This window comes from Microtus ochrogaster, linkage group LG8 (genome assembly GCF_000317375.1).
Source record: "Microtus ochrogaster isolate Prairie Vole_2 linkage group LG8, MicOch1.0, whole genome shotgun sequence".
Classification (NCBI taxonomy): Eukaryota; Metazoa; Chordata; class Mammalia; order Rodentia; family Cricetidae; genus Microtus; species Microtus ochrogaster.
The window spans coordinates 25,566,933-25,589,693 of record NC_022033.1 but is presented as its reverse complement, the minus strand read 5'-3'; the positions used below and the strand labels follow the sequence as shown (position 1 = coordinate 25,589,693).

Sequence of the window (22,761 nt, the reverse complement as noted above, 5' to 3'; positions counted from 1 at the left end):
GTGTATGTGTGTGTAAGTGTGTGTGTGTGTGTTGTATGCATTTCTGAAAATATTTTTCCTTGCATTCAGTGGGTCTCTCTACCCTCATTACACCCCAAAGGGCAGAGAGGGTTAGGGAGCTGACTCTTATCCCCACCAACCAACCAACATTTCTGTACTGGCTCCCTGGACATGGGACCAACATTTCTGTACTGGCTCCCTGGACATGGGCCCTATCACCGTTACCTCTATGCTCACTCACCAACGCAGGGTCTTACTGCACTTGTCTTTCTGATCAAGGACAAAGATCCAGTCCTGCTGCAGAAGGGCCACATGGCACCTTTACACTGATAGAGGGAGGATGGGGGATATCCAGCTGGAACACCTTACGCCTAATAAAAACCCAAACCCCTGTAGGAGTTGACGGTCTTCCCAGCTCCGGGGCCTCTTCCTCTGTCCCAGGACACTATGATGCTTGCCAATAAACGTTTCTTTTGCTTTGCTATCAGAGCGCTTCCTGTCTTGTAATTCTTTAATTCACAGAGAAAATTACCCCATCTGCTAGTTGGTATCAAAATAATTCATGCAAGAGAGTTATTGACAACCATTCTAATTAAGCCAATTAAATGTTTTAAGCACTTTTTATTGATAACCAGACCAAAACTGAGATTGTGACTATTCCTGCCCAAGCTCCAGGGTACAGTGTTTTTAAAGGCAAACCCACACAGACATAATTTGCGTCAAAGTTAGATGAGGGTCAAAGTGACCTTGAAGCGTTCATTCCTGGAAGAGCATAGTAACTATTTTAGACACAACATGCCAATTATTTTTGACTTATATAGTTCCTAGTTATTTTAGTTTGCTTTAATTATTTTGATTAATACAACTGAACCATGGTCAAGGCCATGGAAATCTCAAATAATGCTGCCAAGGCAGATATGACCACTGTGGGGTTCGGGGGTAGAAGGCCTGTGAACTAAGTAAACAAAATGGAGTTAGAACAAGACAATGTTGCCTTAATCATTTCACTATCAAAAGAGAACAAGATTATGGGAAGGGCTACTGCCGCAGACATTTGTTTTACTTCTGTTAATGACACTTGAATAGCGAGATGTCTCCAATGTGTGTGTTGAAAGAGTGTTACTTTAGGAAGTGAATCATAATGACAGCATAGTGGAGGTGGAGGGAATCATTGTAAACCCACAAAGTTCAAAGAGGAGGCTTTATTGGATGTAGGAAACGAAAACAGCGGAGTCAGAGTAGCGCCCCAGTTTCTAACTTCATCAACAGCATTCCAGGCTCGCAGAGCATGCGCTGAAGTTCCTGTGGCGCACGGCACGTCGGGCTTGTAGTCTTTAGAGAGATGAGGGTATTCTTTCCTCCCCACCCCCACCCAACCTTCCTGTTCTAAATCCCTCCGCGATTTCCCTTCCTCTAAGGACATCAAAAGCATCGAATTGGTGTCACTCTTACCTTCTGTCGCGACATGACATGGGCCCAAACCAACCGGCCACCTGCGCTTGGGAGAGCGTGTGCGTCTCGTTACCACGACGACGAAGGGAGGCGTCCGGATCCGCCACTCTGATTGGATGATATTAGGCCACGCCTCTAGGCCGTAGCGGCTGCCTCTACCTCGGGCTCTTTGAAGTGGTGCCTAACCTTTCGCTCTTACGCCCCAGCAACAGCTCTACTTAGGATACACTGCCCGCCGCCGCACCTACTGTCCAGCTGTCCGGCTCCACTCCCCACGATCTAAAAGCCCTGCATCTGAAAAATGGTCACGTTTCAGAAAATGCGGTCCTCCGATCTAACTGAAGGAAGTTTCCTCACCAGGTTCAGCCCCAAACACTCAGTCATTTTCTTTTTAAATTTGGGTTTGGATTTGTTGTTGTTTGAAATAGGGTTTCACATTACCCAGGCTAGCCTCAAACTCACTTCCTAACCAAAGATGACCTTGAAGTCGGAGACACACCTCTTATTATTTTTATACATCTCTGTATTCTTTACTTATATTTCTAAATTCCCATGCCCCTACCCTGGCAAGAGATATTTTTGTTGAGGTCAGTCCTTGACAATTTGACAGGGTTCATTCATCTGAAAATAATTTCTCAAGTGGGTTGACATCTGAATTATCAGTTGCTATAAGCTGTAATTGCATCATGGCCCACAAAAGCTTGTGATAAATGCTCCCAACAACAGACAGGAACAGGGAATTTTCTGCAGAAGAAGTTCAAATGAAAATGGAAAGATCTCACATGCTCTTGTTAGGTAGAATTAGCATAGTAAAAATGGCAATCTTACCAAAAACAATCTACAGATTCAATGCAATGCCCATCAAAATCCCAGAAAAATTCTTCAAAGACCTCAAAAGAATGGTACTCAACTTCATATGGAAAAGCAAAAAACCGAAGATAGCCAGAACAATCCTGTACAATAAAAGAACTTCTGGAGGCATCACAATCCCTGACTTCAAACTCTACTACAGAGCTACAGTACTGAAAACAGCCTGGTATTGGCATAAGAACAGACAGGAGGACCAATGGAACCGAATTGAAGACTCTGATATTAATCAACACACCTTCGAACATCTGATTTTTGATAAGCAAAAATTATAAAATAAAAGAAAGAAAGCATATTTAACAATGGTGCTGGCATAGCTGGATATCAACATGTAGAAGAATGAAAATAGATCCATATCTATCGCCATGCACAATACTCAAGTCCAAATGGATCAAAGACCTCAACATAAAGCCAGCCACACTGAACCTCATAGAAGAGAAAATGGTAAGTACACTTGAATTCATTGGCACAAAAGACCACTTCCTAAATATAACCCCAACAGTACAGACAATGGAGAGAAACAATAAAAATGGGACCTCTTAAAACGAAGAAGCTTCTGTAAAGTAAAGGACATGGTCAACAAGACAAAATGGCAGCCTACAGAATGGGAAAAGCATAGGTAAGAAATATGGGTTAATTTAAGTGTAAGAGTTAGCTAGTAACAAGCCTGAGCTATCACCCGAGCATTTAAAACTCATATTAAGCCTCTGTGTCAGTTATTTGGCACTGGTGGCCAGGACTGGAAAAAAAAAACCCACAAAAACAAAACAAAACAAAAAACCATCCACCTACAGGACAGTTTTTCCTAAAGGAAATAGAGTTTCTAATTGCCAGTTGTAATTTGCACACACTCTTGGTGACTTAAAAATCTCATGAAGGTGTTATCTTAAGGTTCTGAGAAGAAGCCTGTAATGGGTCTCACTGGATGGGTTAAGGTGTCCACACAACTGAGTTCTTTCTAGTAGCTATAAAAAATGTAACTCTGTTGCCTTACAGTTCCCAGCAGCGACTCCTGAAGTCTCTTGTGTGTGCCACAAGCGTCTCGACCCGGAGGAAATGAGTTGGTTCATGACACACTTGGGTCCCTCCCCACTCTTACTGAAGTAGAAATTCTCTCCCTCCCTCCATTAGCCACCTCCCAAGCTCAGCTATACATTTCCAAAGACGTTGGCTATCTTTGAAGTGTATTCTGAATCTTTTCAAGGAATCTTGCCGGCCTAGGTATAGATGCTTTCTTGACATCTTGGTGTGAAAAACTGCTCAGAAATACAGTTGTTTCGCCACAGCTCCCTTCCACCCTCAACACCAGACCCCTGTCCCTCTGCTTCCTCCAACCCCATCGCCCTGCCTCCCTGTCACCTGTGAGAACATTCGATCAGGGTTTCCCTGGACACACCAGCATCCTTCCACCTCGTCCCAGTTGATTCATGGCTTTCATCCAGCTCCAGCCTTCACCTGCCCCCTCCCGTATAACACAACATAGTCAGAGTTGACAGCGGCCAGCATGCGGACATCTTTGAGAGACATCATTTTGCTTACCACAGGGAGCATGGATCGATTCCCGGGGAGACCTGTGTTTTAGCTGAATTTCTGTGAAGCCGTTACTTCGTGATTCATTGAAGGAAGTGGAGCTTTTCCTTAGCTCTCCCTCGCAGAGCAAACAGTCATAGCTATTAAATGCGGTGTCTAGTAACTTCCTTACTTTTTCTCCTCGGGGCTTTTACCACGCAGAGGGCTCTCATATGTGTGACTTGTTCATTCCCTCTAAGTGCCAAGCAGGGACACAAAGAGCTACTGGGGCTGCGCCTTTATAGATGAAATAACCTAAGAAAATCAGCCCTCCCACCTAGGGCTCTGATATGGGGCCTTGTCTCCGAGGTCTTTTATCATCCCCACACCCCCAGGACGTGTGTATTTGAGACAAGATTTCATACAGTCTAGGCTGGCTCAAGTTCACAAGGTAGCCAAGACTGGATTTGAACTCCTGATTCTCCTGCATGTCGTCCAAGTGCTGTAATTACAAGTGCACACTTCCACAGGCCACTTATCAGCGTCACTGAGCCGTCAGGGACCAGGCCTTCTGGGAGACTCAGCCAACATCAGCACATCTTTGGTGTGACTTTCCACTAGAACTTGACATCCAATACCCACATGTTGAATTATTGATGTTTTCCTTTTTGTGGCAGACATAATGATTTTTTTCAGGTCAGGGAACCTAGGAGTCCACTCCTTCCCTACCTGCCTCTGTCTGCATATCGTGTCAGCCATGCCCTTAAAGAGTTGCACATAGCGAGTGCCCCCTCTTTGCAGCCTCTTTGTCCGCCCCATCCCAAGTTGTCTTCATCTCCCACCTGCACAGCTGCCCAGGCCTCCTTGATGGCTTCCCTAAGAGGAGGGCCAGTGGGGGATACAGTGAAGGACTTAAACTTCAAACCAGATGTCATGACCCTGGGTTAAAGTTTCCCTTTGGATTTCTGTTCCACAAAAGAGAAACCAATGCTAAGCCTAATTGTGCTATGGAGGGTTCTTTATGCAGGGGACCTGACTGCGCTCTTCAGCCCATGTCATGCCCCTGCCTCAGCTCCCTCTGCTCCAACTGTACCTGCTCTGCCCGCAGGCCACCCTCTCCCAAGCACAGGCCTCTGTGGTGCTGTCTTTCTGTCCTTTTCTGCTCTTGCAGTAGCTGCTCTAGGTCTCAGCTCCAATGTTGCCTTTCAGAGAGGTTCTCTTGGCCGGCCCTGCTTTGTTTATCAGCTGTGGCCTTCAGTAAGTGCAGTATCTGTCTGCAGTTTTCCTTGGCCTTCTTGCCTAGATCTGGGACAGGAGTGTTGTTTGATATTAAGCACAAGAGGCAACCAGCATCAGCCACACAGATTGTCTGAGATGAGTCCAAAGTGGACGTCACACACATCATCAATAATTTCTACTCACTGACTAGAATGATAGTATCTGGATACACTGAATTAAACCAAAACATTATCAACCATTAATTTGCATCCACTGTCTTCATGTGAATGCTGGAAATTTTCCCTTTATACATGAACACGTGTTATACCTCATGGAGGGATGGGCCCAAGGCCTCTTAGATTTTTTCCATTTGTGATCCCTGCCGCTTTTTGGTTTGGGTTTCTTTGTTTCTGAGACAGGGATTCTTGTAATCCAGGCTGGCCTCACACTTGCTGTTCTGATCCTGCCACCTCTGCCTCCCAAGTGCTAGATTGCAGAAGGTTACTAGTGCAGTGCTGGGATTCAAACCCCAGGGCTCATGTCTGCCAGACAAACACTATCAGCTGAGCTGTATCCAGCCCTTTTTCCTTGTAAGAAAGAACTCCTGGGCATATAAGTGTATCCAGTAGGTATACAAACCAAACATTTACTGATAATAAATCATAAAACAATCTATTTTAAAATATGTTTAAACTACATACAATTTTATCACATATAAAGGCCTCTAACGAACATGCATCCTAATGAGATCATGTACTGCTTTAATTTCTGCATAAAGGACAAAATCTTGGCTGAATATTTGATACCATAGGATATTTTTCAGGTTTGATATTTTAATGTTATAATCATCAATGCTGAGAATGCCACTTTGTATAAATATGTAGCACAAATGTCAGAAAAAAAAATCTGTCCTAATCCCAATCCAAAATTCATGTAATAATTCTTAGGAAATTGAATTCAGGAACTCGATTAGAATTTAAAAAAAAAAAACAGCCGGGGGGTGGTGGTGCACGCCTTTAATCCCAGCACTCGGGAGGCAGAGGCAGGCGGATCTCTGTGAGTTCGAGGCCAGCCTGGTCTACAAGAGTTAGTTCCAGGACAGGCACCAAAAACTTCAGAGAAACCCTGTCTCGAAAATCAAAAAAAAACAAACAAACAAACAAAAAAAAACATTTCAGTGTAACATAATCCGAAGATATTTTAGTTTGACACATGTTGAGGAATAATGGCAGGAAAATATTGAGTCTTTCCTCCGGTTAATTCAGTAGTCTGTACAGTAAAGCCTCTGCAGTTCTTAACACACCAGAATCTCAACTCTGGCCCGAGGTGTTCATGGGTGGTGTGGACCGAGCAGCAGAGTCAAAACAAGACTGCAGGACTGTTACGCAGCCACACAGGTGACTGCTGTCTGAAAGACCCCAGACTCACTAGGGGGCTGCTTTGGGATGTTTAATCACTACATAGTTAGAAACCTTTACTGTTGCCAAAATTTTCACAACCATCACACATACAGTTTGAGCCAAACCCACTGCTTCAGAGACTGAGGTCTAGACGGCTCCCTGCCGAAGGGAAGAACTGCCTTTATCTCTTCCCATGACTGTGTCCCTAGTCCCTACTGCTTGTTAAATATTTGTGGGCTAATTTGTGTTTTATGAAAACAGAGAACGCTGAGTCAGACACCCCACATTCACTGTGAACTCAAGGAAGGGAGAAACCTAAAGAATGGGTTTCTTTTTCTCCAGTTGCACTTGAACAGATTCTCTGGCCCTGCCCGTGTGAACAGGCCCCTGCAGTCACTTAGAAGGACAGCTGTGCCGGCCACAGGCACAAAGCAGGCACAGCTGTTTCTGTCTGGTCCCCGCAGGAGGTGCCTAAGCCCCTTTAGCGTGCCTGTGCAGATAGCGTCAGCTGAAGTCGCAGGGGGAAGGTCTCAGATTATTCAACAAGTAAGTGTGAACGCGGGCTGAACTGTGGACATCTTGTTGCAGTTTTCTGAGAGCCAGGATCCGGGTGACTGGAGCCTTTTTATACCTCCCTCTCCTCCACATTGACTCCTGATTTCTTCAGGCCTCTAACGGCAGTCATGCCTGGGGGCCTAGTAGAATTACTCACATGGCACCATCTCCTGGGGACCAGAGTATGAAGGGTAGGTAGGAGATAGGAAGGTTGAGAGAGTGGACTGACGGATGATGTGAGGATGGATGGGAGGGCGAGAGAGAAGATGAGAGATGAGCGAACGGGTGGACTGATGCATACATGAATGGAAGGGAAGGCAGATGAAGGTGAATGGATGGGTAAATGGAAAGAACGGATGAGTAGACCTGGATGGGGGGGGGATGCGTGGGAATGGGGAGGATGGCTGCTAGGATGGCTTCATGAGCTGGGGGATAAAATGGAAGGCATTTTTTTTTTCTTATTTCTTGTCCCAAACAAAAACAGAGCAGCAGAGCCCTTAGCAATGAGTCCAGCCTCCATACTAAACTCCATACTAAAGAAAAGCTGGCTGCTTTGCCCCCAGCCTAGGGCAGGTGCAGGCACAGCCGCAAACTGAGTTCTGGGCCCCTTTCGGGGCTCCCCACCACATTCCCCTACAACGCCGCGCCTGACGGTGCCAGGGTGGGGGGAGCGCCCCGCCCCCACCTCCGGAGGTGGCGTCCCACGCGGCCGCAACAAGCTGCCGTTGTCCTGCGGGCCGTGGGCCCCGCACACTGGGGCTTTGTCCGGCCCCCCGCCACGATCCACGGGGGAGGGGGGCCCCACATGACCGAGGGGGTAGGAGGAGCCTGCGGCGGTGGCAGCGGCGGTGGCGGCGGCGGCGGCGGCGGCGGCAGCGGCTCCATCACTTTCCTCCGGGGCCGGGGGTCGGCGGGCAGTGGCACCGGCCACTGGACAGGGCTGGGCAGGGCCGTGGACGCCGGGCCCCTGGTTCCCCATCAGGCTGCGGGCTCTGGGCCTGGGGCCAGCTGGGCAGCTGTGAACCCAGCGCTTTCCAGGCGCCGAGCTGGGGGTGCGCCCGGCCACCCGGCCTCGGGATCATGGGGAATGGCATGACCAAGGTAGGAGGAACCCCCGCTACGCCTGGCCGTCCCCGCCCCGCGGCCGGGACCCGGGACGGGTCGCTGACCTTCTGCTCCCGTTCCGAGGTGTATGCCACATCTCTGTCACGCTCCCCTCGGAGACTCCCTCTGCCTTTCTCTGCCTGTCAGTCCTCTGCGCGACTCTGACTCTTGCTGTGTCTTTCGCTGTCCTCTCTGGGAGCGCCTTATTCTCTGTGCCTCGCTGTGTCTGTGTGGGTCTGAGATTGCTGAACTCTGGTGTCTCTTCTGTTCTTCTCTCTCTGCTCCGCATGGCCTTCCACCTGTGCCTGCCTCAATCCCCTCTGTCCGGGGTTCACTCTTGTGCCCCTTTCTGATCTCTACCTGGGACTTTCTACCCATCCCTCCTCTTCTGTCTGTCCCCAAGCTGAGCTCTCCTGACCCCTCCTGTGGTTAATTCATTGCCTGTTCTTGCATCCTTGCCAGAGGCCCAAGACCCCTCACGCAGCACCCAGACCTATCAGGGAGATGGCTTCCTGGGGTCCCATCACCAATAGAGAAGAGCTGCGGGCCCCAGCTACCATGGGTGGGAAGGAGTGCAGCCTGCCCCCTGACCCCTGCTGTCCTTCCTCCAGGTACTTCCTGGACTCTACCTTGGAAACTTCATTGGTGAGCACTTTCCACTCTGTCCCAGGCCTGTGTCCACTGTTCACACTCAGGCCCACACAACTTAGACGCTCTCAAGAATGGAGTGGGGGGAGGGAAGGGTGCCAGGCTGGGAGGAAAAAAGACTCAAGGATGATTGAGGGGTGCAAGAGCGAGCAGTCCCCAGGCTGGAAAGATCCCAGTTCAGCCTTTCCCCAAAGTTCACCAACAGGCTAAGGCCTGCACAAAGGGCTCAGGGTCTCCTCGCCCAGCTTCTCGGCATGAGGCCCACCAGCCCGCAAGGGCTCTTCCATATTTTTTGTTGAGGTCTGCCTAGAGGTTTGGCTAAGCTGGGGTTCTGAAAAGGATGCTGGACCAGCTCCTGTAAGCAGAGTCCTGAGTGGAACCGCCAGGCGGCCTCAAGCCAGGGGGTGGCAAACCTGCAGGTGTCTGCCTTTTTCTCCCCACTATCCCTTCCACAACCTTCTGTGGGGGAGGGGCAGTGCCCTCCCCAACCCTGCCTTCACAGGCCCCCAGGCTGGGTGGTCAGGAGCCAGAACTGGACATAGACCTTTGACTTGGTGATGGGAAATGTGCTGAGACAGGCTGGCTCAAGGCCTGGGGACGCAGGTGACCCACCCCACAGCCCTGGCTCCTCCCTCCCTAGGAGCCTCCTCAGCAGCTCCTCCCACATTGATTTCTGAGAGGATTCAGCTTAGCCGCGTGTTAGTTCCGCCAGGACAAGAGCCATGAAGTTGACCCCAGACTCAGCGCACATAGCGGGCATATGGGGAGCATTTGGTGAATGAGGAAGCAGGGGTATGGGAAGAAGGATTGTGTGTGTTTTATCCTAGTTATAAAAGGTACATGCCGGCACATCTCACTCCCCAGAGATGACCACCGGCAGTCCTAAGGGGCATTTTGTCAGCTATTGCAGGTACAGATGGAATATTTAAAACAAATGGGACCTCATGCTGCACGCTGTTCAGGAAGTGACATGTCCCACTTAAAACATATATTGGCGACAACCTCGTCTATCAGCTCCTGGGGATCATTTTAATTGTGGCACAGGAGTCCAAAGTACAGTTGTACTTGTTTTTTCATTCTGTCCCTTTTTGGTTGGCATTCGGTTGCTCCAAACATTTAGCTGCTTCTGCAATAAACAGAGGTGCAGAGAACTTCAGCCTCCATGTGTAACCGCTCTCTGTCCACAGATCCCTAGAAGCAGAATTTCTGAGTTAGGGGTCTGGGATGGGAAGAAAAACAACACAGAGATGGGGAACACCAACCCGTCTCTGACGGGTGCCCCATAGGCAGGGAAGGAACAGGCAAGCCAGTGGGCAGGGGGAGTGGGTCAAGCTGAAGGGAGGGGTGAGGAGGCAAGCTGGGCACTGGCCTTCTCTGCACTTGGCCCTTAGGAATAAATTAGTCCCATCTGCCAATGTGGCTCAAGTGTCCTGTTCCTTTCAGATGCCAAAGACCCTGATCAGCTAGGCCGGAATAAGATCACACACATCATCTCTATCCATGAATCACCTCAACCTCTGCTGCAGGTATCTAAGCTCCCCGTTCCAGGCTGATAGGTGGGGAGGGCAAGCCGTAGGACCGGGACTGCACCCCACCCCATCCCGACTTTCTAGTACTAGAACTGCAGCCCAGAGTGTCAGACACGCTAGGCAAATTCTCTGTTCTTGGGCCATAGTCCTTGAACAGCATCTTGACCCCAGCTGACTCATCCAGCCTCCCTGGACTGTTTTAGCATCCCTGTTTGGCAACTGAGGCCACAGAGGTAAGTGAACTCATGTAAGGTCATATGCTGAAGAAGCTGACCAACTAGAATTTGAACCTAGGCTATCTAACCCTAGAGATCTCATAGCAATCCTTAATATTAAGACCTTAATGCAGGTCTCATGTTAATCCTTTTTGCACCTGCCTTGGCATGCTTCCAACTGCCAGGTGTCTGGAACATTCCAAACAGGAGATGCCGGGTTCTATGTGTCTTGCTGTGCAACTTTGGACCATGACCTCAGCTCCTTGGGGCCTTTAGTCCAGACTGCCCCAGAGGGCTGTTGTGAGGCTGCAGAGGGCCTGCTAGGTGTGGAAGACAGTTCTGCATAAGGCATAGTCTCATTTGATGATTGGTTCTGCTCTCATGGAATCCTAAGGAAGAGATGAGGGTGTTGGGCCCCGAAGGAAGAGAGTAAGAAACTCAGACAACTGGTGCTGGGGTCAGGAGACCATTTATGCTCTTTGCAACTTTGTGCACAAGACAATCTGAGCTCCGGGCACCCATCTATTAAATGGAGATTTTGCAGTAGCACTGACTTCACAGAGTTTCTTTGAGCCCCATACAGATGCTCAACATGTATATCCCATCAATATCTAGATCCCAGGCTAGGGAGATCACTTGGTGTGTGTTTAAGAGCTCTTTCTACAGATTCCCAGCACCCATGTAAAGGCCAGACATGCCCATATATGCCTTAACTCTGGCACTGGAGGTGGGGTGAGGGAGTGGAGGTAAGAGAATCTCTGGGACCAGTTGGCTGTCAGCCTGGCTGAAAAACATCTCCAGGTTCTGTGAGAGAGCCTGTCTCAGGGAGAATAAGGCAGAGGGTGACAGAGCCGTACACCTGACCTTGGCGTGCATATACACAAATGTATATAGCCATCCCCTATACATACATATGTGTATCCATAGGTACACACACATGTACGTACGTGCATGTGCACACTCTCACAAAAAGCTCCTTGTCTTAGAGTCTGTGTCTACTACATCTATTAGAAAGAATGGTAGATTGAAAAGGCTCTGAAGATCTGAGATAAAAACAAACAAACAGGCTGTAGGGGGCTGGAGAGATGGCTCAGTGGTTAAGAGCACTTGTTCTCATAAGAGAGAGACCCAGGCTTGGTTCCCAGCACCCACATGGCAACTCACACTGTAAACTCCAGTTCCAGAGAGATCTGATGGGGACTGGGCACACAAACAGTATACATACATGCACGCAAGCAGAACACTTGTACTCATAAAATAAATATTTTAATAAAAATGGCAGAATCCACCCACACAGTTGCTGTGATGACCTTGGGTGGGGTCTTTCATCCTCTCTAAGCCTTGAACTTGTTTGCTTATTGGTCACCTGTCAAATTTAATGGTCTCTAAGGGCAGCTGACAATAATCTATGACTTTCATGGTCTGTGAAGAAATTTCCAGGCCAGTGCAATCTGATTTTGCATTCTAGGGCAGCCTCGTTCTGGAGCACTGGAGTATGTAGTCTGAACAGATTGCACAGGCAGGCTTTCCAAGTTATTAATGTGTTTATTAAGAAATGAGTGCTTAGGAAAAGCGCCCTGCCCCAACACCTCACCGGCAGCCGTCCCTCCCATCTGGGAGTTCAGCAGGCAGGGTTTGATGGTACCAAGCCAGCCTACAGCCAAACACACTGAGAAGTGAAACTGCAGATCTTGCAAACAATGTGGGATTCTATGACCTTGAAACTCTTGGAAAGGGATGGGATAAATCTCTGTGGACATAAGAGAACAAGTCCTGTGTTTTTAGGAGCCACAGCCAGCAGCAGACCAGGCACCTGAAAAGGGCTGTGTGAAGTAACAAAGTGTTGAGCAAAATCTTTGAGAAATAGCAGGGAAATGTTTGGGATGTGGACAGAAATATCCTGTGTGGAACTTCAGCAGGAAGCAAAGCCTATCAGACCAGTTCATGAAGCTGTTGTTGATGGTGGTGTCTGGTGGTGGTGGTGGTGTCTGGTGGTAGTAGTGGTGGTTTTGGTTGTGGTGGTGGTGGTGGTAGTGGTGTCTGGTGGTGGTGGTTGTCTGGAGGTGGTGGTGGTTGTGGTGGTGGTGTCTGGAGGTGGTGGTGGTTGTCTGGAGGTGGTGGTGGTTTTGGTGGTGGTGTGTATGTGTGTATGTGTTTATGTGTTGTTTGTTTGTCTTTTGAGACATGACTTGCTGTGGTAGCCCAGGCTGGCCTCTCACTCATCATCCTCCTGCCTCAGCCTCCTGAGTGCTAGGACTACAGGTCTGTGGTCAAGTGACTATGCCCGACTGTTCTTTTCAGAGTTCACACTCTTCAAGAAAAATGAGCTGTGCCCTTTTCACTGCATAACTTTACAATCCCTGCTGGGAGGAGAATCCTCAAAGAAACACCTTCCCTGTTTCCAAGTCCTCACATCCACGGCACCTGTGGGTGACGACACTGTCTTCACAGACAGAGCTGACAGTTCCATACAGATAGTACCTGTTCTTTGTGGACAAGAAACAATGGTGGCCTAGAGAGGAGCAGGAATGATCTGGGGTCACCCTGGCCGTGGCAGCTCGGGGAGGGGTACAGGCAAGGCACTACCGTCTGAGTTTGTGTTTTATCCCTGCAGGATATCACGTACCTTCGAATCTCGGTCGCTGATGCTCCTGAGGTACCCATGTAAGTTCTCCCAGATGGGCCACCAGCTGATGGAGAGCTTCCCTGGGGTGGGGGTGAGGGCATAGAACGTTCAGACCAGAAAGGGCACCCAGAGACAGACTGAGCCTGTTTCCACCATGCCCTTGCAACATGTCCCCACTAGCTCTCTCCAGAGCCTCAGCCTGCCCTGCTGTCATGTGGAGAAAGTGTCCTGTCTCCTGGGACCCAGGGCACAGCAGATTTGAGGGTCATACTTGACCTGCGTCCTGGCTTGCAGTTAAGACACCTGGTTCACAGCCAGGCTTTGGCATTTACTGCTGTGTGACCTTGGCAAAATCACTTGTCCTCTCTGAGCTACGTAACGGCAGGATGTGATGAATCGAGGGTTTGCAAAGATGAGGTGACCTGAGTTGAGGACATGGGACTGGACCTGGTAATTGCAGGGACTCTGGGAAACGGGGATCTTGTTTGGTTTGCTAGCATTCATATCTCAAGACTGGGATGGACTCAGGCCGAAGCTTGGCCCTTTGGGGCCCTTCTCCCAGCCCACGGCTCACTATCATTCCAGGTCCTCCAGGCCCCAGGAATGGCACCTTGCTGTCCCCACACCCACGTCCCTGAAAGGCCAGAATATACCCATAGTGGAAGCTCGTTCCCCATGTCCGCTGGAGAGGCGCCTACCTAGATGGTGGGGCAGCCTCTCTCGCTGTTTGCTGTGCTGCCTCCTTCCCAAGCACTGTCCCCTTCACTCTGCATGCTGGCTGCACTGAGGACCTAGGGTCTCTGTCCCTCGCTGACTGTAAGGGAGGGGGAAGCAGCTCCTGAGAGACCTACGCCCCCCCCCCCCAGCATTCCCTTCTGTGTTGCTTTCTTCTCCAGCAAAAAGCACTTCAAAGAATGTGTCAACTTTATCCACAGTTGCCGCCTCAACGGGGGTAACTGCCTTGTACACTGGTGAGTTCTGGGGTGCCCTCCCCCCATGCATGCCTATCCCGTGGGGCAGGTTCCCTCCAGCCTGTCACACTGCTGACAGTCCCTCGGGACAGACCACCCAGAGGTTCATCACTTCTGGCACCTGAGCTGTGTTTTTCTGAGACTCAGTCTCTTTATCTGTCAAGTGGAGGAATCAATGCCGTGTTCACAGGGCTACTGACGGAGCTGGGTGAGGTCACACAGGAAACCTGCTCATTCTATCCCCATCTCTCTTCACTTTGGCATGGCTGGGACTTTGGGCTAAGTCTGCTCCAGGGTCCCTGACCCCAAGGATGTATTCATCCCATGACATCTCACCAAGGGCTCTGACTGGGGCCAAGGGACTAGTTCCCTCAAGACCTAGGTCTCCAGCTGGATGGTTGTGTCACGCGCCTTTAATTCCAGCACCTGGAAGGCAGAAATAGGTAGATCTCTGTGAGTTCAAGGCCAGCCTGGTCTACAGAGTGAGTTCCAGGACAGCCGGGGCCACACAAAGAAACCCTGACTCAGAAAAAAAAAAAGAAAAGAAAGAAAAAATGACCTTGCTCTCCTCGTAGTCAGCCATCTTCCAGTCCACAGCCCACCTTCCACCTCGAGATCGCTGCACGCTCTTCTTATTTTGTCTTGTTTTGTCTCGTGGTGTGGGCAATTGAACTCAGCCACATAAACACCGGAAAAGCCTTCCACAATCACCCATTGCCCCAGCTCCACAACATTCTTGTCTACCCCTGTCTTTCAAGACTCGGCGTGATGTTCACTTCCTAGGGAGCCTCTCCCCAGCACCTCTCCTGCCCGCATTTAAGAAACCTCTCTACTTCTGTACATGGCTCTTCAAGCCCCAGAGTTATCTTGTCTTCAGGCAATCATCTGAAATTGCTGCTTTGCCTACTGACTATCTCGCCAAACAATACTGTAAGCTCCAGGGCAGCAGAGGCCATGAGTTTTGTTTTGTTTTGTTTTTCCTGGCCATACCCTAGTGCCTGAACAAAAACACTATCAGGGGAACTTTGTTGAATGATGTCTCAGCCAGTCCCTTGGAATAGGGGAGTGAGTGTTGCTCAGAGGGAAGGGAAATGTCACAGGCAAATCTTAGAGCAAGGAAGGCAGATCCAGGCAGGCTCCCCATGGTTGGAGCTCAAGGGGCAAGCATGGGGAAGGACCAGGGAGGCAAGGGAACTGGCAGGGAGGGATGTGGAAGGGAGGGGGACCTTCCTGAAGCCTGGGGTTGTCTGGGATCCAGCTTTGCAGGTATATCTCGAAGTACCACCATTGTGATCGCCTATGTGATGACGGTGACCGGACTAGGCTGGCGGGAAATACTTGAAGCCATCAAGGCCACCAGGCCCATAGCCAACCCAAACCCAGGCTTTAGGCAGCAGCTTGAGGAGTTTGGCTGGGGAAACTCGCAGAAGGTAGGGACTATGTGCAAGGCTTTGCTGTCCAGGGCTGGGGCTGGGGCTGAGATTGGGGCTGCGGCTGGGGCTGGGGCTGCAAGAGGCTTGGGAAGCATCCTTGATCTTAGCACCCATTGGAGGTTACCCACCCTGTGCCTGTCCCCTCCCTCCACTCTCACCTTGGTCACAAATGCACAATCCTCCTGCCTCAGACTCCCCAACACTGGGATTGCATCATAGGTAACCCACACCTGGTCTGGATTTCCAGGTTTTCTTTTGTTCGTCTTTTAAACTAAGCATTTAGATGTTTATGAAGCAGACTGTGACAACACAGGTGTCCCCAACACAAGGCAGTCCAGAGTTTGTCCACTTGGGGTCTGTATCCTATTCCACCAGAGTCTTTCTGAGGCCAAAAGTGTCCCTTCTCTTGGCACTCTGGGGAGAAAGCACATGGAAATATCAGCTTGGTATTTCAGTCAGCTAAGAAAGGGGGGAAGAGAAAGGAATGGAGTGGCTGGAAGGTTCTCAGAAGGCGGCACTGGATTCCAGGGCTGCCCTAAGCCAGGAACAGACAAGAGACCCCTGGGGTGTGGTGTCTTTGAGTCCAGGGATGGGGACAGAGGCTCAAGGGAAGTTGTTTAGTGCGGTTTGCAGCGAGTAAGTCTGGAAGACGGAGTGTCGAGGTTAAGTGGGGTTTAGGAAGAGGTTAGGGCCTCAAATGGGAGGCGGGCGCCTCGGTGAGTGTCGGAAAGTCTTAGAATGAAGACAGGGAGCTTAGAAGAGCTAGGTGTGGGGAGGGGGCGAGGGCGAAGGTGGCAAACTGGTGGCAGCTGGACCTATGCTCCGCTTCCCCTCCCCGCCTCAGCTTCGCCGGCAGTTGGAGGAGCGCTTCGGGGAGAGCCCGTTCCGCGACGAGGAGGAACTGCGCACGCTGCTACCTCTCTGCAGGCGCTGTCGCCAGGGTTCGGCGACCTCTGCCACGTCGGCCACAGCGTCCTCCGCCGCTTCCGAGGGGACCCTGCAGCGCCTGGTGCCGCGGGAAGCCCACCGGCCGCTGCCGCTGCTGGCGCGCGTCAAACAGACTTTCTCTTGCCTCCCGCGGTGCCTGTCGCGCAAGGGCGACAAGTGAGCGCCCTGCCCGCCACTCCGCCTGTCCTCACGCCACAGCCCTTCGCCGGCGGCCAGGGCTTCCCGCATCCGGGATGCGCCCAGAGCTTGTGGGAGCCTCGCCCATGCCCAATGTCCACCACGCTTGTCTGCGTCCGTCCTCAGTGTCCCCTTTGTGAGTCCGTGTTCCGCCGGCCTGCTTCAAGCCACCTGGTGCCTTAGTCCTTGAGCCCGGGGAAGGGGTCCTAGGCCTCCACCCAGACAGACGGGGAGCAGGAGGTTGGTCGGGTGGGGCGGACCGGCCTGGAGGAGATTAAAGAGATGCGGACGTTGCCTGGTCCAGTGCCTCTGGTCATTCTGCAGAGCCTGGGCTCTGCAGCCTGCGTGAGGCAGGCCAGGAGCAGCTTCCAGGGGCCCGGGGAAGCGCCATTCTCCATTAGTCTGCAGAGCTGAATTCCAAGACCATACCCTTCTCAGACACCCCTCCCCCAGTCCCCATCTCTCCCAGAGCCCTGGACTCCTGACGCCCCCCCCCCAGCTCTTTGGACCCTTCACCTCTCTGAGGCCCCTCCCTCTTCTCCAAATAACTGGCCGGTGTGTGCCAGTTGGTGGTGTTGCCTTCACGTCAGCTTTAACGGTCTGAGATGACTTTATACTCAGGGAGAACACCCAGGATCAGAGAGGCCAGGCTGCTGGCCCAAGCACACACAGCTAGAGCAGGTCATTCCAGCTGTGGCAGGAAGGAGGAAGCAACTCCTGGTGTGGAGGTTCCTGGAGAGGAAGACCCAGCACCAACTGGGGTGCAGGGGGTGGCAGGACACCCAATAAAGAGTAAGCAGCCCTGTGGATGGACAGACTAAGGGGTGTCACAAGAACTGATTACCCGAGGGAGCTGAAGTCGCTTTTGCTCAGTAGACTCTTGGCTTCACAGCTGATGGGGCACAGCCCCGGGGAACTGAGCAGAAGGAATGGTGGGCTACCCACACCAACCCCCAATTCTTCATCCACTCAAATGTTCATTGAGCCCACAGTGTGCCGGACTGTGCTGGACTCTGGGGCTACAGCAAGGAGCACACCTCTGTCCATGGCTGACCTTCTAGTGGAAGAGACCAGATAAAAGAGGGGGTAAGAGAGTGGACCATCTTGCCATCTGACAGGAGAACGGGGAGCGACAAGTGGGAATCCCAAGTGGCAGGAGCGGTTAACTGAAAAGACCCGGAGTTAGGGCTTTGTGAAGAGAAAGGGTGACTGTGCTCCCCAGAGGACAGGGAGCCTGCATCCTCCTAATTGGCCAGTGCCACCACAGTCCACCCGTCTTCTAGCCCTTCTGTCCCGGACAGAGTCATTCCCTCTTTGAAACGATAACGTGGTCCCATCGTCCACAGACAAAACCAAGCCCTTTGGTATAGTGTTCCAGACCCTTCCAGAGGCTCCCTGGATGGAGTGTCGCCTCTACACACGGCCTCAACAGTGCAGTGCTCTCCCCTAGGACACTGTTGCCGTCCTAAACACTCGAGCTCAGCCGATCCTCATCCCACCCTATAAAAGAACAACTAATTCCTACTCATGTTCACATACATACACAGCAAGGGCTGATGCAGCTGAACTACTCAGCACCCTTCATACTGCAAAGATTTCTTGATAATAAAAGAGAAATTCTAGAACTGGGCGTGGTGGTGCATGTCTATGATCCAACACTCAGGAGGCAGGGGCATAAGGATTTTTATTCAAAACTAGCCTGGGATAAATAGAGAGGCCCTGTTTCAACCTCCCCCTCCTTCTAAAAGACACCAATCCCCAAAATATATCAGTGTGGAAATGTTCCCATACAATCTCAGAGGATCTTGGACCCCACCAGGAACCTGGAAATTCTAGATGTAGTTCTCAGGAGGTGGCAAGGGGGCACAGACACAGAGCTCTGGATCCTGGCCATCCCTGGTGGTGCCAGAGCTTCCTAATAACTATAAGTTATTGAAGACCCACTGGGGAAGGATTCAGCCAGGCCAGCAGGAGGATGAGCAGCCACTTGGTAGGCAATTCCAAAGCGTGAGGGGAAAGTACAATCCGTGGAATGCCTACATGGAATTGAGAATGGGAGGCTGGCCTAGCATCCTGGTCCCTGGGCTTCTCTAAGGTTGCATGGAGGTCACCTGTGTGCCTCCCGTTGTGACAGGAATAGGTTTGAGAAGCATTTTCCTTTTCCAACTTCCACAATGCAGGTCCTGAGGAAAGACTGACAGGTGGGCCTTGCGTGGCACCACTATGTAGAAGGTACTGAGGCTGGAGGATGCTTTAGTTCAGGAATCAGAGACCAGTGTGTAACATAGCAAGATGTCTCAGAAAAACGAGACAAAAATAGGCCGTTTACAGGTGGTCTAAGAGAACAGAGTGTAGATGCTGGGCTGGAGCAAGATCGCTCCTCTGCTGAAGACTTTCTCTACCCCTCACCTATACTCACAACCACCACCCCTAACCCCATCCCCACCCCGTTGCACTCTGAGAGCTCATTCTTGTCCCTGGTGCTCCAGGACAGCTGGCCACCAGGAGAGGTGGAAGGCCAGGGCCTTGGGGTAGAGGAACTGAACAGAATGAGAAACTTTATCAAGCCAACTTTCACTTTCTTAGGGTCCGTATTCCATCCAGGTGACCTGGTAATTCCCCAATGCTTGCATAGCCAGCGCACCGTCCCTAGCGTTTGCCTAGGAAAGAGTCTGTCAATGGGAAATGTATGGCAGGAACCGTGGCTCCTTTCTGTCTCCAGGACTGGTTGGTGGTACAGACAGAAAGTTGATGCTAGGAAGGGTTGTGCTGGGAAGATGTGGGCAAGACTCTCTTCCGCATCCCCTGAAAGGCCATAGCTCAACAGCGACCTACCAGACACAGCAGGATGCAGAGGTTTTTCTGGGTAAGGAGCAGGGTCCTGGAAAAGCCTGGCCAGGCGGGCTTGAACTCACAAAGCTTCAGCACCCTCCTGGAGCCTAGGCACCGGCCCATAAACTGTGACCTTGGACCGTCCACATGGTCTCAAGGCTGAGTGTAGCGTTCCCCAATATATACTGGGGAGCTTTTGACACCCTTTTAAAATAACGTTAGCCTCTCACTGCCTGTGACCTCTCCATCCTTTGGAGGCCTTTCCTCCCACCCCAAACTCTCACCCTAAATGGCCAACCTCAGCATCCTGAGAGCCATCTTTTCAGGACCTCCTGCAGGAAAGCCCCTTGCTCAGGCATCACAGGCTTTCTGAAATTAGCTGCTTTGAAGAGGCAGTTAAAACTCTCTGAAGTCTCTCCCCTGAGCCGCAGCATCCAGCTGCACATCAGGACACCGTCCTCACCACGAGCACCCAAGTCATCTCCAGCTCCCCTCTCCCGAGACACTTAGTGTCCCCCTATTAACTCCATCTGGCTTCTGTCTCTCCTGATAATAAAGTCACTAGCTGCCGAGTTCAAAGAAGGAAGCATCTAGCCTTCACCAAGATGGTCCCGCACCTGGTGAATCCATCTTACTCCAAACAGTTTCACTGGGTCTCCAGGATCTCACCCTAGTTACAAGACCTCCGTGCTCCTGCTGCCCATCTATATCCAGCATCTCTCTCTAGGTCACTATAGACACACACACACACACACAAAACATGGCTGGTGGGGGGGGGGCGCTTCTCCTGACCCTCAGCAATCCCCTCAAGCCCTCAGAAGGTCCTTTCTAGTGATGAGATGGTCATAACCTGCCCTTCTTCAGGGTCACCTATGGCTCCTCACTGTCCAGGTGCTGTAGGCCCCTCCTCCCCCTGAGGCCACAGGAAGTACCCCTCCCAGGCCTTATCTCTGGTCTCTCTCTCTCTCTCTCTCTCTCTCTCTCTCTCTCTCTCTCTTCCCTAACTTTCTTTCTTTCCGTTTCTAAATGCTTCCTCTCTCTCATCTGGCCATTACAGCCTCCGACACGGTGCTCTCTCTGCCTACGTTGCTTCTTCCTTCCACCTTCCCCGGCTGCTCCCCTGCTTAGCCATCTCTTCCTGGAGACAACTTTCCCGGGTGCGCCCATTGATTTAACACACTTACTAAGCTCTGGCTCATTGTTTTTCCCACGTCATCCCTCCTGCTTAGCCATCTCTTCCTGGAGACAGCTTTCCCCGTGCACCCATTGATTCAACTCTGCTCTCCCCCAAGATCCTAGAATGAGCCTGTCATCTTCTCCTGCCACACCGGGATCTGCCTAAGGGTGGCGACATTGAGCACAGAGCCTGGCGTTCACTCACCATCCAGTAAGTGTTGAATGGGTGGCTTCATGGCCAGCCCCTTAAACTTTACATACTGCTATTCAGAGAAGAGTGTTTTGGGGCATCCTAGTGGCTGCCTGCCTCTCCACCCACCAGGGCACACACGACCTTCACTTCAACCTTCCTTCTGTCCCAGCGCTCGTGGCTAAAGCTTTGCCTTCAGAGATAATCATGATTGGCCTTCAAGTATCTCTTCTTCCTTAATCTCTCTTCACCTCTCCCCACCACATGGATTCCATATCTGCACATTTTCCCAACAGATATAATGTATTTATAACCCCTAAACCAACACTCTGCAAGCAGAAGGGACTGGAGGAGCTGGGAAGGAGGAGTTAATGAAGGGGGGTGCCTCTCAGGAGAGCGGAGCTGGGTTTTCAGGGTGACGGTAGGCTTGATGAGCAGTTAGCTATTCGTGGCTCAGGGGAGAGGTTTGGGAGAGTTTTTTAAATGCTTCTCAAAACAGCCAGTTTCGGGCATGCAGATAATGGGAAAAGGCTTTTTGGGGGACCCAGGGAATAGCTGGTCAATCCTGAGGGAAGTGAGTGAGCTAGCCTGCAGCACAGACCAGGTCAGTGTGTGTCCTCTCAACCCCATCAGCCTGGTCAGCTCAGGCACATCTTAGCCAAGCCTGAAAGTAGCCCCACCCTCTCTAGCAATTCGCTCATGCCCTCCATCAGCCTGACTCCATCTGTCCCCACTACCTGCCCTGCCTTGAGTCCCATCGTTCTGTTTCCCTCAAGTCACACCCACCACTCTGCTGTCACCCACAGGTCCATCCCCCTGCCCCACTTGCCCCTCCAGATCCAGATCCCTTACTGGTCCCCTGTCCATATCTGCATGCCTCCTTTTTGTTGTCTGCTTATCTGCCATCCTTGTGAATGTCTCTCCATTATCTGTGGTTCATTGCTATGTCCTCATCTCCCATGCTATGTCCCTAGTGCCTCCTCAGCATCCTGTCTACCTGTGACCCCAACTAAATCATCCTCCAGACCCTTCATTCCCGGATGTCCCTCCCAGCATCTGAATCTATCCCCTCCGACCCCTCATCAACTCTTTCCTTACCCTCAGAGTGGAAGGGTCTTAAGTTCTGAAACTGACATATCCCATTAACCCTAGCAGGCCTTCAGATTTCCCAGTGTTCTCTTCTCTCTGCTCAGGTGGAGATAGCCTAGCAACTTCTCTGGGCCTTGGTCTCCCCACTGTCTTCTTCACTGCTGGTCCTTTCCAATAGCTCCAGATTAGTGAAAAAAAGACAAGGAGTGTTCCTATAGGATGCCAGGAGCCTCCCTATGCCAGGCCCTTTGCCTGACTACAGTAAGGGCTTAGTCTCATAACCCACTCCTGTCCCCTCTCTGGCCTGGATCTGGGGTCTGAGGGTCCCAGGTGAATTGGTTTCTGTTTACCCTTCCTCCCAGGGTATCAGGAATGGAACCCCAAATACTCTCAAAGCTCAACAACCTCTTAGAAGTTCAGAAACCCTGGTAAGGATGCTAAAGGTGCTCCCATCTGACCAGCTGCCAAATCGGAGAGGACCTGGGGGTAGAAACAACTAATTACCCTGCATCTCTTAGCCAAAGCACCCAGTGCGAACAGGCCAAAGCCACAGAGCTAATGCTTGGGCCCTGACTGATGCCAGGCGTCCTCCGAAGCATCCCCACAACTTGTGTGACAGAAACACCATTATCCCTTTTGCCATCAGACACCGCCTATCCTTACCTGAGCTCACATAGTGTGTTACTAGGAGGTCATGGCTGCCTAGCGGCCGGGGAGAACAGGTTCTGAGGGCCTGGTGCAGAAGCCCAGAACCTTCAGGAGAGTTGCCTCTCCTGCTGGAAGAGAGCTGTTGAATTGTTGATCTTATTACTATGTCTGCCA

General features: G+C 51.1%; 2 protein-coding genes across 4 annotated transcripts in view; one reads left to right on the top strand and one right to left on the bottom strand.

The window, feature by feature from the left end:
- The window catches only part of Ttll9 (tubulin tyrosine ligase like 9), a 46,342-nt gene extending 44,839 nt beyond the window's left edge, over positions 1-1,503 (bottom strand). Inside the window, exon 1 of the mRNA XM_005363215.3 lies at positions 1,453-1,503. Within this exon, the coding sequence (XP_005363272.1) occupies positions 1,453-1,467 (15 nt within the window). The 5' untranslated portion in view covers positions 1,468-1,503. The remainder of the gene's footprint in view (positions 1-1,452) is intronic.
- Positions 1,504-7,869: 6,366 nt separating this feature from the next.
- Positions 7,870-18,276, top strand: Dusp15 (dual specificity phosphatase 15). 3 transcript variants are annotated; one of them, XM_005363213.2, is made up of 7 exons: positions 7,877-8,102; positions 8,717-8,750; positions 10,197-10,279; positions 13,112-13,161; positions 14,020-14,094; positions 15,353-15,524; positions 16,372-16,719. In XM_005363213.2, the coding sequence occupies exons 1-7, from the start codon at positions 8,082-8,084 to the stop codon at positions 16,633-16,635; spliced, it is 699 nt and encodes a 232-aa protein (XP_005363270.1). In that variant the 5' UTR covers positions 7,877-8,081; the 3' UTR covers positions 16,636-16,719. The 3 variants fall into 3 exon arrangements, with proteins under 3 accessions (XP_026643047.1, XP_005363270.1, XP_026643048.1); XM_026787246.1 differs by lacking the exon at positions 15,353-15,524 and having other exon boundaries at positions 7,870-8,102; positions 16,372-18,276; XM_026787247.1 differs by lacking the exons at positions 7,877-8,102; positions 8,717-8,750 and adding an exon at positions 8,571-8,716.
- Positions 18,277-22,761: the final 4,485 nt, after the last annotated feature.